At 39.2% G+C, this 16,568-nt stretch overlaps 1 protein-coding gene across 1 annotated transcript; it reads right to left on the reverse strand.

The window, feature by feature from the left end:
* Positions 1 to 665: 665 nt before the first annotated feature.
* LOC143036728 (ribonuclease H2 subunit B) lies at positions 666 to 15,844 on the reverse strand. Its single transcript, XM_076204381.1, has 7 exons — positions 15,686 to 15,844; positions 12,323 to 12,455; positions 7,822 to 7,918; positions 7,094 to 7,208; positions 5,319 to 5,483; positions 1,681 to 1,886; positions 666 to 833 (listed from the first exon to the last, which is right to left on the reverse strand). Exons 1-7 carry the CDS (start codon positions 15,768 to 15,770, stop codon positions 744 to 746), a joined length of 891 nt encoding a protein of 296 aa, XP_076060496.1. The 5' UTR covers positions 15,771 to 15,844; the 3' UTR covers positions 666 to 743.
* Between the last annotated feature and the right edge of the window lie 724 nt (positions 15,845 to 16,568).

The raw sequence follows: 16,568 nt of genomic DNA on the forward strand, positions 1-16,568 counted from the left end.
TGGAGGTGCTGTCTCTTGTTCCATTCCCTCTGACCCAGCTGTGGGCAAAGGACAATGCTTTCATCCACAACGAGTTAGAGTAGGAGGGAAAATAGATGATATTCTTGAAATGGATGACTTGGTCACACCATCCCTAATAAGAGGGAAAGGGCCTTTTAGCATATGTATAATAGTCCCTCCCATATCTGAACATGATTTATATGTACTATATACAACTTTTATTCCTTCAGGACTGAAAACTTAGCACGGGAGTGATGTAGAGACCAAATCCCCCCACCACCACCACCACCTCATGAATACTCCCCAAATCTGAAAAGCCCATGATCCAATTAGTTCAAATATGGGATGCATTACTTCATGTATTCATATATATATGTATGTATGTATAGAATTAGCTTCTTTTGTGTTGGGGTATTTTTCATGAAGACAGTTTTATGTAGGCAGCAGGTCCATCTGGTGTTGGTGGTTGTCATGCATTATGAGCCCACAAATATTAGCCATTGCATTTGTAGGATATGTGTGCACGAGTGATGGCTGTTGTGTATTTTGGGTGTAAATATGATCTGGGTTTATTTCTGTGCTGCCAACTTGTAGATGTGAGAGGGCATGTGCCAGTGTGCTGCTCGGAGCAATCATTGTACAGTAACTGGTTAAATGAAATACACTGATTATTATAATTTATTCAGTCAAAATAAATGAATAAACATATGAAATGTTAACACAAATGCAGATCATTAATATAGTTATTTTTTGGTAAAAAACGATGTTATACTCTTTGTTCCAGATGCAGCTTTAGCCAATGCTTTTGCTTTTGCAGTTAGAACAGGTTTTGCCTGAAATAAATAAAGTAAGTTAATGCTGTAACACATGACAAGGATATAAATCTGGACTATACTGCGATTCACAATCAATTCCCAACCAGAATACCCAATATTTACAATCCATCTTGAACATGTATGTAGCCTGTATGTTAATCATGCAATCAATTTTAGAAATAAAACCTACATTGCATAATTTAACAGGAAAGCAAGGGACAGAAAAGTTAACCCATTCAATTTTGGTAACCCAGAGACACATACAACACATGGAAAAAAGGTCACAGACACACTGATGAGAGCCTACAAGACTAATGAATTTCCCCAATACAAAAACACATTCACATCACAAAACAAGTACAAGACCAACTACCAAACACTTTATTCCATCAAACCCCTTCTAAAGTCCCACCATTTTTCCCCCCAAAAAATGCAAGAATCACACAGGCATGACAACAGTCCACACAATACCAACACATAATAGACCTGGCCAAAGAAATAAACTGCCTTAGATGCAGCCATCACATAGAGGACATTGAATATCTTATCTTACAATACCCCAACAACAATACATAATTTCTACTTTAAAGTGACTTGTGGTCCATTCTGATAGCCATTTCTGGTTACCTGGAAGCTGGAGATCTCCAGCAAAGGAGATCTGGGGCAATGGATTGATTACTTCCTCTCCTAATATCACCTTCAGCCCTGATATATCCCTTCACTCATCCCATATCCACCCAAAATCCTATTTGTTGTCCCTCCTATCCTAGCTCCTTGTGGATGAAGGGCCATCCCTGTCCCCGCCCAGAGCTCGGCAATATAGCAAGAGACAGCAATGAAAATAAGAATAACAATCATAGCCTACCTTTTCAACAGGTGTGGTTTTTATAGAATAATCCTCTAATGGTCCTTCAGTCTTCATCTTCTTTGAAGGTGGTGGAGAAATAAGGTTACCATCAGATTTCTTCTTCAAGGATGGGTCTGGCAATCCAAGATGGTTACGAAGGAGCACGGAGAGTTCAGTGGTTATATATTCAGCAAGGATACCATGAGCAAGTATCAAATAATCCTCTGGAAATAAAAATTAAAAACAAATTTCATTAATTCCATTAACACACTAGTATAGACCTGTTAAAAAAAAAAAAAAAAATCATATTTTCATGTTACTGTACTTATTCTCATGCTTTTTGACCTGAAAAAGCCAAAAATCACATCAATTTTTATCTAGGATGTATGAAAGCATTGCCACATGGAAGCTGAAGTTTTTTGCTATTTTACCAAAAGGGCCAATTTTGAGGCATTTCTAAATATATTTTGTGGTATATATTTTTTTCTATCCAAGATAGGGCAATAAATTAGGTATCAAATGAAAGAACAGAATCTACTCTACATATAGCAAACATTAGAATAGATGAACTTTCCCCATTTAAAAGACATGTAATTGTTGAAAATCCAGATTTTGGTTAACCTAGAGACATGGTTTTAGTATGGGTGTTTGAATTCTAAGTGAATTAAGATCAAAATTCATCCATAATTTCAGCATTTAATTTCATATTTCATATTTACAGAAACCTGTTATTGATATTGGGCAATAATGAACAGTACAAAAGCAAAGCCAGCACAGAAACTCAATCCAAATCCAGAAAAATATCCACAAGATACTTTACAACGGCATTAAGCAAGGAGCTAGAAGGACGCACAGTTAATGTCTCAGAACCTCCACTTGCAGTCCACAAGCAAACATCAAGTCGACAGTCCACCAGATCTCTCACTGAAATGTTCCTGGATGGATACCCTTCAGCCTGCATCTGTGGTTCCCAGATTCCAACAACAGACAAACATTCCAGTATTTCATTTATCTCCAAAGTTTACCAGAAAATACAGGGAAACCCATGGTTCAAGACCATGCCTATGAAATGGTTGAAGCTATCATCCCATTCTGTCAGATAGCTGGGGTCACGATGATGACCACACTGAACTGCATGAAGCTCTTCATGAAACTCCAAGACAAACACAGAGTACTGATGAAGATCAAAGGACAAGCAAGTGACCCTGGAGGACTGGGGTGAATGGAGAATGGTTGTGCATGGATGATGCTGTGATGCATGAGGGGGAGTGGGTGGGGGATGGGGGTGCAGGAGTATGTGTGAAAAAATAATATGATGCAGCCCAAAGGGATTTCTCCACATTTTCTCTTTTTCTACATGAGGGGATGGGGGAGTCCGCCAATTTAATGAATCAGCCTTGCTGTGGATGTGCTGTGTCTTGCGACACTGCTTCTGACCCAGGGGGGCAGTGGGCAAGATGCAGAGATAACCTGTCATCCAGGAGAAGCCAAGATAAGAGGGAGTGAGGGGGGTGAATGGAAGTGGACTATGTGGAATGGAATGGGTGGGAGTGGATTTTATACCTTGGGTTTTGGCTACCTCCATTGCAAGGGGAAAGAGCCTTTATTATATGTATGTACATGCTCAGAAAAAGAAGAAGAAGAAGAAGAAGAAGAAGAAGAAAAAGAAGAAGAAGAAAAAGAGAGAGAGAGAGAGAGATATTGTGTGGAAATACTTCTTGACATCCTCACATCTGAGAAGCCATCGAGAGCTGACTAAAAGGAAATGGCTGAGCTTAGTGATTATTCTTGGAGACACACTTCCCCATGGGATTCACTGCAGTCGACCAGGGACCATTCACCAGGCCAGATGGATGGCCAGGAACTTGTATTCCATTAAGATGCTGATGTTTTGTGACTACTTTGAGTATGATGAAAAGACTGTTGCAAAGCTGGAATGACTCAACATCTTCCTGGCACTGTTCTACACACCAATGTGGATGATGTCAACATCTGCTGCGGATGCTCCTGTGAATGATCTTCAGCTCATCCAGGACATGTTGAGGTACAAGAGATCAGACCCAGAGGTTGCTGAAGCAGTTCTTCAGAAGATGGAAAATCACAAGTGGTACTTGACACAGAAGGCCATGCCATTCGCGCTCTTCAGCAGCAGGCTGAGTGACAAGCAGTAACAGGACATTACTGCTCAGCTGCATGCCACTCAGAAGCTAAACAGCTTCAGAAGGTGACAGCCAAGACCACACAATACCTCATTAGTCCAGAGTCCTGTTAGACATCCTTAGCATTGGACCTGACTGGCTCCTGGATTGGGTTGAATCATGGCCAGAGAAGGGGGAGTACCTACAAGAAAGCCTTGGAATATGTGAGAAACCTCAGAGTAGTGAATGACATCGCTAAGCGCAGTCAAGATGAGTGATTTTGCAAATGTCATCACCACAGATCCCAAGCACAGGGAATATCTCCTCCATGCTGTGGAATACAACAGATGGCACTTCTAAAGCTTCAAGAAGCAAACGCTTAACCACTTCAGTACAATGATGCCCACATACATGTCATGAGGTCCAAGTGGGTACACGAGACTGCCGGCATCAGCATTTTCATTATGTATTTTTTTGCAGTTGTACATGAGTTACCCCCCAGATTCTGTGAACTGGTTTGATCATGTTTTCTGTGTTTATTATTACTCAGAGTAAAATAGAATGAGTAATACAGCGGCAGTGACTTTATATTCAATAATAGCAGTGGTGTGATGAATCACATGTTTGGCAGCCGATGCTTGGCGCAAGAATTTGAGTCATACTGAAGCAGTTAACAAATGACTGTAACATCATTTTGATACATATGATTATTTTGGTAGTTTCAGTTGATGATTTGACTTGTTGCAAAATTACATTTTCCACTTTGTATATGTCAAATGTATGGAATTTTGTTATTTTTCTGTAAATATTATAACATGCCATTTTTTGTACAATGTTAATTAAATTGTACACATTAAAAACAGCATTAAATGTTTTAATTTGATAACTATTTTGTTGCTCTATCTTGCTCCATGCAAAAAACATGTCTTAAGGTTAGGGAAAAAAAAAAAAATTGTCTTGTGGAAAATTCATAAATTCTAACATTTGATTTATATAGAGTAAATCCTGCTCATTCATTTGATACCTAATTTGTTGCTCTATCTTATGTAGATAAAAAATTATACCACAAAATATGTTTAGAAATGCCTCAAAAATGGCCCTTTTGGTAAGATAGCAAAAAACTTCAGCTTCCATGCAGCAATACTTTCATATATCATAGATAAAAATGGATGTGATTTTTTGCTTTTTCAGGTCAAAAAGTACAATAGTATATAAACAGAAGATCCTCTGTGAGGTAACACAATGCTTGACTGGTTTCAACTTAATGTCTTTCTAGAGTTAAAATATATACCCTGGATGGCTACTTCCCTTATTAGGAGGAAGAAGCCTCTTGGTATATAACAAGAGTAACATACTCAAAACCAGTTACACACTTTCACCACTGCCTCCACATAACCACGTTCATTTCCTCCAAACATGCCTTATCCAAATACTGGGAGTCAAAGTATACATCACTATATACTATTCAATCTCTACCCGTATTCCTCAAACTCTAACTTACAACTAACTGGGAATTACCTTGTGTCTGACCAAGTCCCATTGCTTTGACATATGTGAGAGCCTGGGCTGAGGAAGTCGGGACTTTCTTCTCCATAAGAGTTGCTGCTAATTTTCTTGTTTTCGAATCCAGCCAACTCAAGGTATTTTGTTCATTATAACGCCAGACACACAATTCTTCTTGCCCTGTAACCAATATAGTTTCAAACTTAAATTCAATTTACCTTCAAATTAATCATACTTAAGGCATAAGAATCTTCATTTGTAGTGTATACAGTTCTGAGAAGAAAGAAAAAAATAATATATATATATATATAAAGCTCCTGGATTTTAGCATTTTCCAAGCAATTTTGAAGCCATTCTGAAGTAGATATGAACTACTTTTGAAACACCATGATCACAATAAATCCTATCCCCTGTGAATACCATTGCATGTCCACTTTATCTTTAGGCACACTTGATGGACAAGGCGCAGATAGGTTTGGTTAGGTTAGGTTAGGTTAGATTTGGTTAGGTTAGATTTGGTTAGGTTTGGTTTGGTTAGGTTAGTAAGTTAGGTTAGGTTAGGTCTGGTTAGGTTAGATTTGGTTAGGTTAGGTTTGGTTAGGTTAGGTTAGATTTAGTTAGGTTAGGTTAGGTATTTGAAAACAACATCCATCCTCTCCACAGTTTCTTCACATACTGCCACGTAACGCCCAACTTCACTAGGGAGTCGCCTAGCATGTAAGTAATTGTGCTTCACAAACTAGTGCACATTAAATTTCCATTTTTTCAACTTCCTTTCATTTCTCCACAAAATAAATGTTATATTTGTATTCAGCACCAAAATCTGTATGACAGTATACTACCTCTCATTAACAGACGTTAATTAGCTGTGTTTACGGTGTTTTCACTGTGCTTTTGGTGCTATTGTTTAGTGCGTGCAATCACTATGCCACCCAAAAAACACTCCAAATCAACGGATTATTCACATCAACGGACACCATTACCCCCCTTTTAGTCTGTTAATGAGAGGTAGTACTGTACTGGCAAAAATTTGGTGAAAACATTCTGTATGCCATAAAATGGAAAAGATCCAAATGCGGAACAATCTACACATGGTCCCACTCCAGCTATGGACGGTCGATAAGATCCTATACCCCCCCCCCCCAAAAAAAAATTCTCCTTGAATTTATGTCGATCTCAAAAATGGTCCTCTGAGCCAAAAATCCGCAGAAAATCTCAGATCCGCAAAGATTATCACCCCTGTTATATAACAGTGCTATCAGGGTATCACTCAACACTAAAACCATTCTAAAACAGAACTAGCCAAGCAAAATTCACCAAAATCCTAGATGCATTCACCAGACAGAAGACTCAGAACATGTAATATACTATCCAGCCTAGTAAGCCCTATCATACTTCTCAGGCATTTCATCTCAAACTCATTTAAACTCTTCCTCTCTTATATTCCATGTTTCTGCTCCATACAGTGCTGTAGACACAATCACTCCTTCATAGAATCTCCTCTTAGCATCCATTCCCAAATGTCTTTTCTTATTACACTTTGTAATACATAAATAGAACAAAAATTCTCTGAATGACATATGGATTGACCTAGCTGTGGATGGAATCTATGGGGTCAAATGGTCTCCAGCAAGATTTCTACTAGAACAGATTGAGTAATTGAACTGCTCACAAGGTTTTAAAACTTTCTTTAGCCTCTTCTCAGATATAAAATTTTATACTACACAAGGCAAAGTGATTCTGCTGAAATGAATGACTCTCTGAAACACCACTTCTTAATATGAGTTCACCTTTTCTATCTGCAACGTGAGACAAGTTTTTTTTAGCTGAAATGCTTGCAAGTTTTGACACACCAGGGAAGTCTTCATCCTCTAGAAGCTGTTCAAGGGGAACATTCTGTGTTGCCTGCAAGTAAAAACATACATACATACATACATATACCAAGGCTTTTTCCCCCTTACAAGGGGGGTAGCCAAAAAGAAAAAGGCATAAAATCATTCCCACCCATTCCATCCCTGAATACACTCCACACCCCTCCACCCTCCCTCTTATCTTAGCACCTCCTGAATGACGGGTCATCCCTGCACCTTGTCCACTGCCCTGGGTCAGAAGCAGTGTCGCAAGACACAGCACATCCACAGCAAGGCCGCTTCATTAAATCGGTGACCACCCCTCTCCGTCCCCCCATTGCATAAAATGAGAGGACGGGGAGAAATCCCTTCGGGCTGCGTCAAATTTTGCTCACACATACTACCTCACCCCATCCACCCGCCCATTCCACCTCATGCAATCACAACATCATCCATATACAACCATTCTCCATTCACCCCTGTCTTCTGTCCTCTCCCGTCCTTCCTCAACAGACATTCCCCTCTTCCCCAAAGCCCCCTTCACCCCAAGTAAAAACAACTTCATTAAAACAACTTCATTAAAAAAAAAATTGTGAAAATCCTAAACCTAGAAAAATATCAGTCTTTGTGTCCTTGTCAGACCTAAAGAAAGTTCAAGTATTACTAACCTTCATGAGGTAGGGTAAAATAAGAAAGGTAACATCAACTGGGGTGGTTAAGAAAAGTCTTCCATCGGATTGAACATTTTCACCAATGAACCAGGACCTGTAAATGAAAACAGCATTTTACACAATTACAGTGAAACCTCATTAAATGCACTTTAGAAAATGAGACTAAAACCTTGTTAATCTTTATGTTATTCATCACTCTCACACAATCAACATTTCAACTTGTGGGACTAATGAGTATCTGTTTAGAACTATTCAAAGCCGATCAATGCCATGAACAACAAATTGCAGCTAAGTATGCTAAAGTAAGGATTTCTTTACAGTGTATGTATATAAACACACACACACACACCTATCTGGGGTATTGGCTGAATGTTAATTTGAGGTTAAAATTGCTCAGTAGCATGCAACTGATAATTTAAGGTTTACATGGGGTGCCCCTACAGTCCAAAACCACACATCATCTTGTCTGTGATAGAGGAAATCTCTATTTAGAGAGAAATTATGCACTATATTATACTGCAACTGTCCCTCCAATATGCTGTTCCCCACTCTAAATACTATACTGTACAACTTCTCTGAATATACATTTCCTTTTTCACTGAACCCTGTGGTACGGGAAAAATAATACGTGTTCCCACTTGAGTCACAAAGATGACCAAAATAACATGGGAATAGGACTAGACATCCTACTCCTGTAACCCCAAAGGGGACATTCCTTAAAAGAAGAAGAAGAAAAAAAATTATTTGTTGGCAGTGAGTGAAACTAAGTTGAAAGGGAGGGGAAAATTTGAGTTTGGGAGTGTAGTTGGGAGGGTGTTAGGAATGAAGAGGACAAGAGCAAGGAAGGGTGGCTATACTAGTAAGTGGAAGAGAGGAAGGAGGTTTCTTCAAGGTTAATGTGGATGAAGGTGAAACTGGGAAGAGAGATGTGGGTCAATGTCAATGCATATGGGCTTGGTAGTGAGAAGATTGGATCAATTTAAACTAGTGCATAAAGGTTTTAGGGAGAAATGTCAATGTGGTGGTATTGGGAGATCTCAATGCTGGTAGATGAACCAATAGACAGGGTGGTTGGGAAGTATGGAGTTCCAGGAAAAAATAATTGTGGAGAGTTGATGGTGATGTGTATAAAAAGACAGCTGATAATAGCAAATACAGTTTATGAAGAAAGTCAAGCAATAGTATACATGGGAGAGGGTGATGGATGGAAGGGTGGTAGACAGGGCTTTAATGGACAATAGAGTGGTAACCATGAGAAGAGAAGGAAGAGTTAAGGATGTACATGTGGGGGAATATCAGATTATTTTTGGTGGGAGGTAAACTGAGAGTGGAGGATAGATGGAGAAAGAGGAAAAGGAAAGAAAGCAGACAGGTGCTTAGAGTAAACTGCTTAAATGAGAAAGAAAAGGAGTACAAGAAGCTGAGAGAAGAGTGAAGGCTATAAGTGAACTAGAAGTGGAGGAATGGGGATTGTTTCAAGGAGGGGGTCACAAGGTGAGCAAAGATGGTGTGTGGAACAAGGAGGATGGGAGGAAATAGAAGGAAGGGTTGTGAGTGGTGGGATGATGAGGCAAAGATTGAAGAAGTGAAGAAACAACCATTTACAGATTGGTTGCAAAATAGGACAAGAGAATCACAGGAGAGGTACAAAGAAAATTAAAGTATAAGATAAAGGAGGCAAAGAGGAGAGCTGATGTGAAATGGGGTAAGAGTATGACAAATTTCGAAAGTAATAAAAAGATGTTTTGGAAGGAAATTAAGGGAGGCAAATCAGGTAGAAAAAAGGTAAAAAGTGCTGATGGAGAGATGATAATGGAAGAGATGCTGTGAGAGGAAGATGAGTAGAGTATTTTAGGGAGTTGTCAAATGTGAAGGAAGGAATGGAGGGCAAGGTACTTGCACTGGGAAGCACTAAGAAAATGACAGTGATGAATGAGGAAAGTGGAGGAAAAATAAGAAAAGATGAGGTGAAAGCAATTATCAAAATGATGACAGTCAGTAAGGCACCTGGGTTAGATGGGTGTCATGTGGAGTGTCTAAAAAAGGGAGGTACAGTGACAGTGTTCTGGCTGGTGAGATTGTTTAATGTTTGTCTAAAAGAGGGTAGAGTGCCACAGGACTGGAGGAGTGCATGTATAGTTCTGCTTTACAAGTAAAAAGGGGACAAGTGTAACTATTAGTTTCAAAGGGATCAGTTTGTTGAGTGTAGTTGGGAAGGCTTATGGGAGGGTTTTGGTCAAGGGCATTCTGATACGACTAAGAGTGCTCATCATTAGATCGGTTCTAGAGGGAATTGACGTGGTGCTGGAAATGGATACAATTGCCCAGCTCAGAGAAGTCACATTTATCGTCAGACAAGTGAGGATAGGAGTGATACATGACTCAGAAAGGAGGACGAAGACCCGACTGAGGCCGGAAGTGGATGTAGGAATGGCAATGAGGGCCATGGAGGGCACTGCCACCACAAACCTCGACCCTGTCAAGAGGGTGGCATCTTGCACAATTGAGGACAAAGACTTCCTGGTGGAATTTGATGGTCAGAAGTGGGAAGAAGAGTGGTACCCGAAAGAAGGCTCACCTCTTTTGAAGAACAAAGTTGATTGCTACAAACAGACTCTCGGAGAGGGGGTGAGGCACAACTTTGAACTTGAAATGGAGCAGTGGATTGATGAGAGAATTTTGAGTCCTTGGGAGGAACCAGTGGAGGGTGGAATCTTGTCCAAGATGGCAGTGGTACAGCCAACCAAGAACAAAGTACAACCAGTGTTGGATTTCCGAGAAATGAACCAGTTTGTGAGGGGTCATACTGCCAATGATTTTGTAGACATATGTAGTGAGACCAGGGCTATGGAGTCAGAGTCGGAGTCGGAGTCGGAAGCAATTACGGTCACTGGAGTTGGAGTCCGAATTGGAAGCAATTACGGTGTCACTGGAGTCGAAGTTGGTAAAAATATACCGACTCCGACTCCAGTTAAATTTACACTTTATAATGCCTTCGTTTAGTCTATAGAGTTATGCAGTGCACACTCCTTGTAAGTAGATTATGTAAAAAAAAATCATTTTATAAAATGTAATAAATCTCATCATCTTATCTTCATGGTCATTCCACTAAACCCCCAAAACGTCCTTGTACAATGCTGACTTTCAAATTTATATATAGAGTGATAAACATCCAAAGTATTGCTTGAATAAATTAGATAAATACCTCCATTTTACACCTTCTGTTGACACACAGTCACGGGAGCTGTAATATTCCTGTCAAGTTCCATATGCGTCGTTTCCATCACTCCATCAGTTTGGTGGTTTCTCCCACTGCTGTGTTGCCAAACAGTAGGATAATTATGATTTCAACTGTAGACTAACGCAATAATACTATCTCTTCTCTCCTTTCCCCTTCTTTGTCCCCTCTATACTTTTTAACATTGAATTATTGAAATAAGGATATTTAAAGTTGAAAAAAAGTTTCGTTTCAAACATGTTCAGCTGTATCTTGTATTGTACTCATATCGATAAGATCGGTTCCAGAACCAGAGTAATCTCCATCGCAATAATCGCATAGCAGTACCAGTATGTAGTTAAATCAAGAGGTATATTATAGAATCTTTATTTTACTGAATTTTCTTCAATATCCTTTCAAAAAATCTCTACTTCAGTAATAAAGTATTAATGAAGAGGTCAAACATAGGAAAGCTACACTATAACATATATCTTTATTCTTTTATATAAACCAGTTATAATGATATGTCTACTCAAGATTGGAGCATATGTGTGTTGTATAGGCTTTATAAAATATGTAGGCCATAATCAGTTAATTACATGAAGAGGAGTCGGAGTCGGAGTCAGAGGTGCCAAAAATAGAGGAGTCAGAGTCGGAGTCGGTGGTGCCAAAAATAGAGGAGTTGGAGTCGGAAGTTTTGTGTTCTGACTCCACAGCCCTGAGTGAGACCCTATGCAGATGGCACCAAATGAGGGGGGCATCCACGATTTGAGACCTGCAGGCGGCTCACTTACAAATTCATGTGACAAAGGAACTATGGAAATACCAACTAGTGAAATACAAAGGTAGAACTTATTGCTTAACCAGACTAGGGTTTGGGCTCTGCTCTGCCCCAAGGGTCATGACGAGAATCCTGACGAGAAGACTGAAACAATAAAGAAGGGCACTGACTCGTACCTCTATGATTGAAGAGTGGAACATGTTACCACCAGATCCAGTGCAGCCAACAACCTTTGACAAGTTTGAGAGTGCCATAGCTCAATGTCAACATAGGCAGGGACTAACTACAAACCAAAGATGGCTTCCTATCCCCATAATGACATCCTCTAGTAGGAGTCACTGGTGGATCAAGGCTAACTACTCTGTACCCTCTACTAAATTACCCACAAACCTGCATTTACACATTACAACTGTAAAGTCTACTGTCATCAAACACATTATTTCTAACACTATTTTTTATACAAATAGAAATACAAATTTATATGGCATAAAATACATTACCTATTTGTTTCCTGGAAACTAATCAACTCCAAGAGCTTAGTGCTGTCACTATCAATGAGATAGGATGCACCCATCTGTGTACGGGGGTGTCTCAACTTGATAACTTGCGCCCCACTTCCTTGAAGTAAGTCATCTGTATATAAAAAAATTATTGTTCAATCACAACCTCTTCACTCAATATCCCTACAGCACATTTTGAAAAATTAAACTCTAATAAAATAATATTCTACTACATTAAACTATATCCTTTGTAGTCCCCATGAAGAAATTTACAACATTGTACATATAAAATAAAAATGGAATAAAAATAAACACAAAATAAAAACAAAATTTAACTTGTCCTTCATAATTTTGTTGTCGCTGTGAAAGGAACTCCACAGCACCTAAAAATTTGGTTACAATTACCAGCTGGAACCACAGACCTTACTGAAGATACATTCTTGAAGCTATATTGTGTCAATCAAGCAATTAGTCATCCCAGTTCTCCTGAAGTAAACCCGCATCCCCAGTTTGGCCTATAAATCATTCAGTGACTGGATGTACACTGGAAAATTCAGTGTTTTCTGACAGTGAACATTTGTTTTAATCCCTTCAGCAAGATGCTATACCAATCTATTACTTTATGCCTCTCCTGCAGGATTCTTCTGTGGAGTGCTTCTTTTGTGAACTGAGTGTTGTATGTTTTAGTATAGGCATGTTGAGATATTGGGGGTTGGCTATTTTGTGCGTTTGAGTAGAATGTTGCTAGGGTTGTTTTTACATTGCTATGTTGTCTGATGCATTGTGAGGGGTGAGAAGGTTTGAAGGCTTTTGTGTAGAACTGCACCCATCATCCTCAAGTGCTGCTCCATGGGGAATACTCTGGTTTCCAAGAGTAGATACTCTCAAGGGAGCAGATGGACATGTTAATGGTGTGAGTAGGTACTCGAGGATGCCATCGTCTGCGTCTTGATTATATTTTTTTTGTAGAAAGCCCACCGGCTTCGCCGGCCAGGCTTCGCCTGGGGGTTCTTCAGGAATTTCTCCAACGTAAACTTCCAAGGAATCCAACAAATCGTCGATATAGACGCAGTTTTTCTTCTCCTTTAGCATCTTGTTAAACGTTAGTAGCTTTCGCTGAAACATCTTTATCGACTCCCTTACTTGTAACCCCTTGGTCTGTTCGTAAAGGTGAGGAAACACCTTCTCATGTTCACTTTTTAGCGCTTGGTTCAATTTCCTATTCTTCATTAACTCTCCTTTACTGAACTTCTTTTCCTTCGTCACCCAACTCCAGAAGTGACGATACCGTTGCATCTTTAACTTTGACGAATCCCCGGCCATCCTTCCCAACCACCACCTGTGTGTGACCGAATTACCACCGAACGGCGTAAGCAACCATTAAAAATTTTTATATTAGATGTACACAAGTTACCTCAGATTCTGTGAACTGGTTTGATCACATTTTGTGTGTTTATTATTACTCAGAGTAAAAGAGAATGAGTAATACAGCAGTGACTACATTTTATAATGAGAGTAGTGTGATGAATCATACATGTGGCAGCTGATGCTGTGCATGAGAATTTGACTCATACTGAAGTGGTTAAAGACAGAGAAAATCTTCCAAAAAGGGTATAATTAAACACTCAACAACAAATTATTGCTAAGGGCACAATGACCTGAGATGCCACCTTTTCTCATCACACTGATAGAGCATCATCAACTACTAAATAAATGGCACACTGGAACCTTAGAATCTTCCCAACAGGGGAACAGATGAGCAAGTAGTTGACATAAGAGCAACTGAAGCCCCCAGAGACTAACAAGATACTGGAGAATCAACACCTAAACTATTGGGCAAAACACATGCTGTAGCTGTGTTTTCTACAGAGGCATTGGGAATGCTATACAATAAATTACATTTGGAGCAACACCTTAATTTACCAAAACTTTGTATTGTTGTCTGTACGATGTGTATTAGCCATTAATTCATTTAGGGCATATGATGTCTATTTTCAGACTTATTTTGTATTGGTATTATTTTAGTGTTTGGTGACCTGAATTTCAGCAAGCTAGCAATTATTCTTGTGCCTTAAGATATTTTCTTCTTTTGGGATTATATCTTTAGTACTTGATTTAGTACAAATTACTTGGTCTTGAGAGTATGGTCTTCATAAATATTTTTCTTTATGTTGTGAAGTACTTGGGTAGTTGGACACTGAGTGACATACTATGTCTATGAGCATGGCCATGGATTTCTTGTGTGCTTTTGCATTTTTACATTTAAATGGTGCAATAAAGTATATACTATGGTGAATATCAAACCAGAACAGCACAAAATTACTTAGTAACAGTTACAAACCTACATCCCCCTTTCCCCAGCTTAGTGAAAAAAGCAGAAATAATGACAAGCCACAAGAAAGCATGCTCAAATACACAGAATTTTATGGATAGGCAGAATATAACATGCCTCAAGATTTTCAACTCCAGATCATGACTGAGAATATGTATTTCCTTCAAGATATGCCTGAATGGGTTATAAGCTCAGACACAATTCAGAAACTTGAGTCAAATTTCAACAAACATTGGAAGAATCAAGATCCAGTTCACAGACTTAGTAACCATGTAGTAAGCACTGAAACTATCAGTTGTTTTAAGAAACAGTCAGACAACTTTATGGATGGGGATGACAGGTGGTGATGGATATGTAGCTGCCTAGTGTAGGCCTTATGGTCTCTTGCAGTCTCCTTCATTCTTATGTTAAGCCCAAATAATGTCCACTGCTCATGGATAGCACCAGTCCAGCTTGGATGATTGATGGAGAGCTGTTGTCATAGGCTGTACAGCCTCTTCCTGACTTTCAGAAGACTGTCTGAGACTCTGAGATTATTTGAAACCTTGTGTGGTGAGTTTTTTGTTCAGCAATATGTGCCATTCAATTAAACAATGGTGCTTTTTAGATTTGTGAATGTCAAGTAACTGATTCTTTTATTAAGATTTTGTTCTCACTAGTGTCAAGCAACTATCTACTATAATCTAGCTTTCTGATGTATGCCTATGTTCAATGTAACAATATTGTAGTCATGGTGTTGTACTAACACTGTCAGACTATCACTATCTGTAAAATTGTTTTGTTTTGATAAGTTTTGGGTCTGCCCTACCTTTAACCTTAGCTTTAATTTATGCTTTAGCAAGTATATACGCGTACCAACAATGGCAGTGTCCACTCCTATACCCTGACGGGAATGAATATGTCCGTATGCAAATTTACGTTGACTTAAAAAAGTAACAAATATTCCTGTCAAATAGGAGGCAATCATGGATAGTGGGATACCCATCAGAAATCTTTGGTAGTGCGAGTAACTATCCAAAATCACAACTCACCTCTCATACATATTACGCTCTGTTTGCACTGTGATGGCTCTTCCTCCTCCTCGTTTTCTGTTGCCTTCTTTCTCTGACTTCTCATTATGTACAATCAAAATGGTACAACTTACGAGACACACCTAGATGAACAACACGCCTACTCTTATAACTTGAAAGCTACACTGGCGGGAAACGGGTAGACGAAAATATTTTATCGTTTCTCTGGGGGTGAACATTTCGAGATACATCAAATATATGTCTCATATAACATTCGGTAAGATAAATTTTTCTACGCCTGAAGAAGTTCAGACATAAAAAATTATACATAGACATTCTGACAAATTTAAATGGAAGCGAAGCGGAATGACAAATTTTAATCAGATTTTTATTCTTGATTAGTTTCGCTACAAGCTTTTTCAAAAAGAAAAAGCTTGTAGCGAAACTAGTTAAGAATAAAAATCGGATTAAAACTCCTGTTTGTTTTTTCTCTCTCTCTCTCTCTTCCCATCCACTTCAAAGGCACCAAGGTTGGATGGAAGTCATGCTGAGTGTCTGATCAAGGGGAAGGAACCTAGGTGGTGGATTGGCTCGTCAGGTTATTTGGCTTACGACTGGAATAGTGTTTATTTATATAGTTCCGCTATACAAATGAATGAAGTAGTTTCAGAGGGATCAGTTTGTCGAACTTAATTGTCGTTTCTTCCTCCAGAGGTTGACCCGTGTGAAGATCAAAATCAAAGAACCCCATTTTCCTGTGTTTGACCTTCATGAATTATGTTGGTAACAGGCCTTGACTGAGTGTCACGGAGCAGTCGTTGGCTCAATAGTGTCCCTCCAACGACATCCCTAAAGCTCACCAAAGACACTCGGTACCAAAGACGTCTAGTTGCAGTCAGAATTC

Source organism: Oratosquilla oratoria, chromosome 21, assembly GCF_046742065.1.
Source record: "Oratosquilla oratoria isolate Oo_2021 chromosome 21, ASM4674206v1, whole genome shotgun sequence".
NCBI classification, from domain to species: Eukaryota; Metazoa; Arthropoda; class Malacostraca; order Stomatopoda; family Squillidae; genus Oratosquilla; species Oratosquilla oratoria.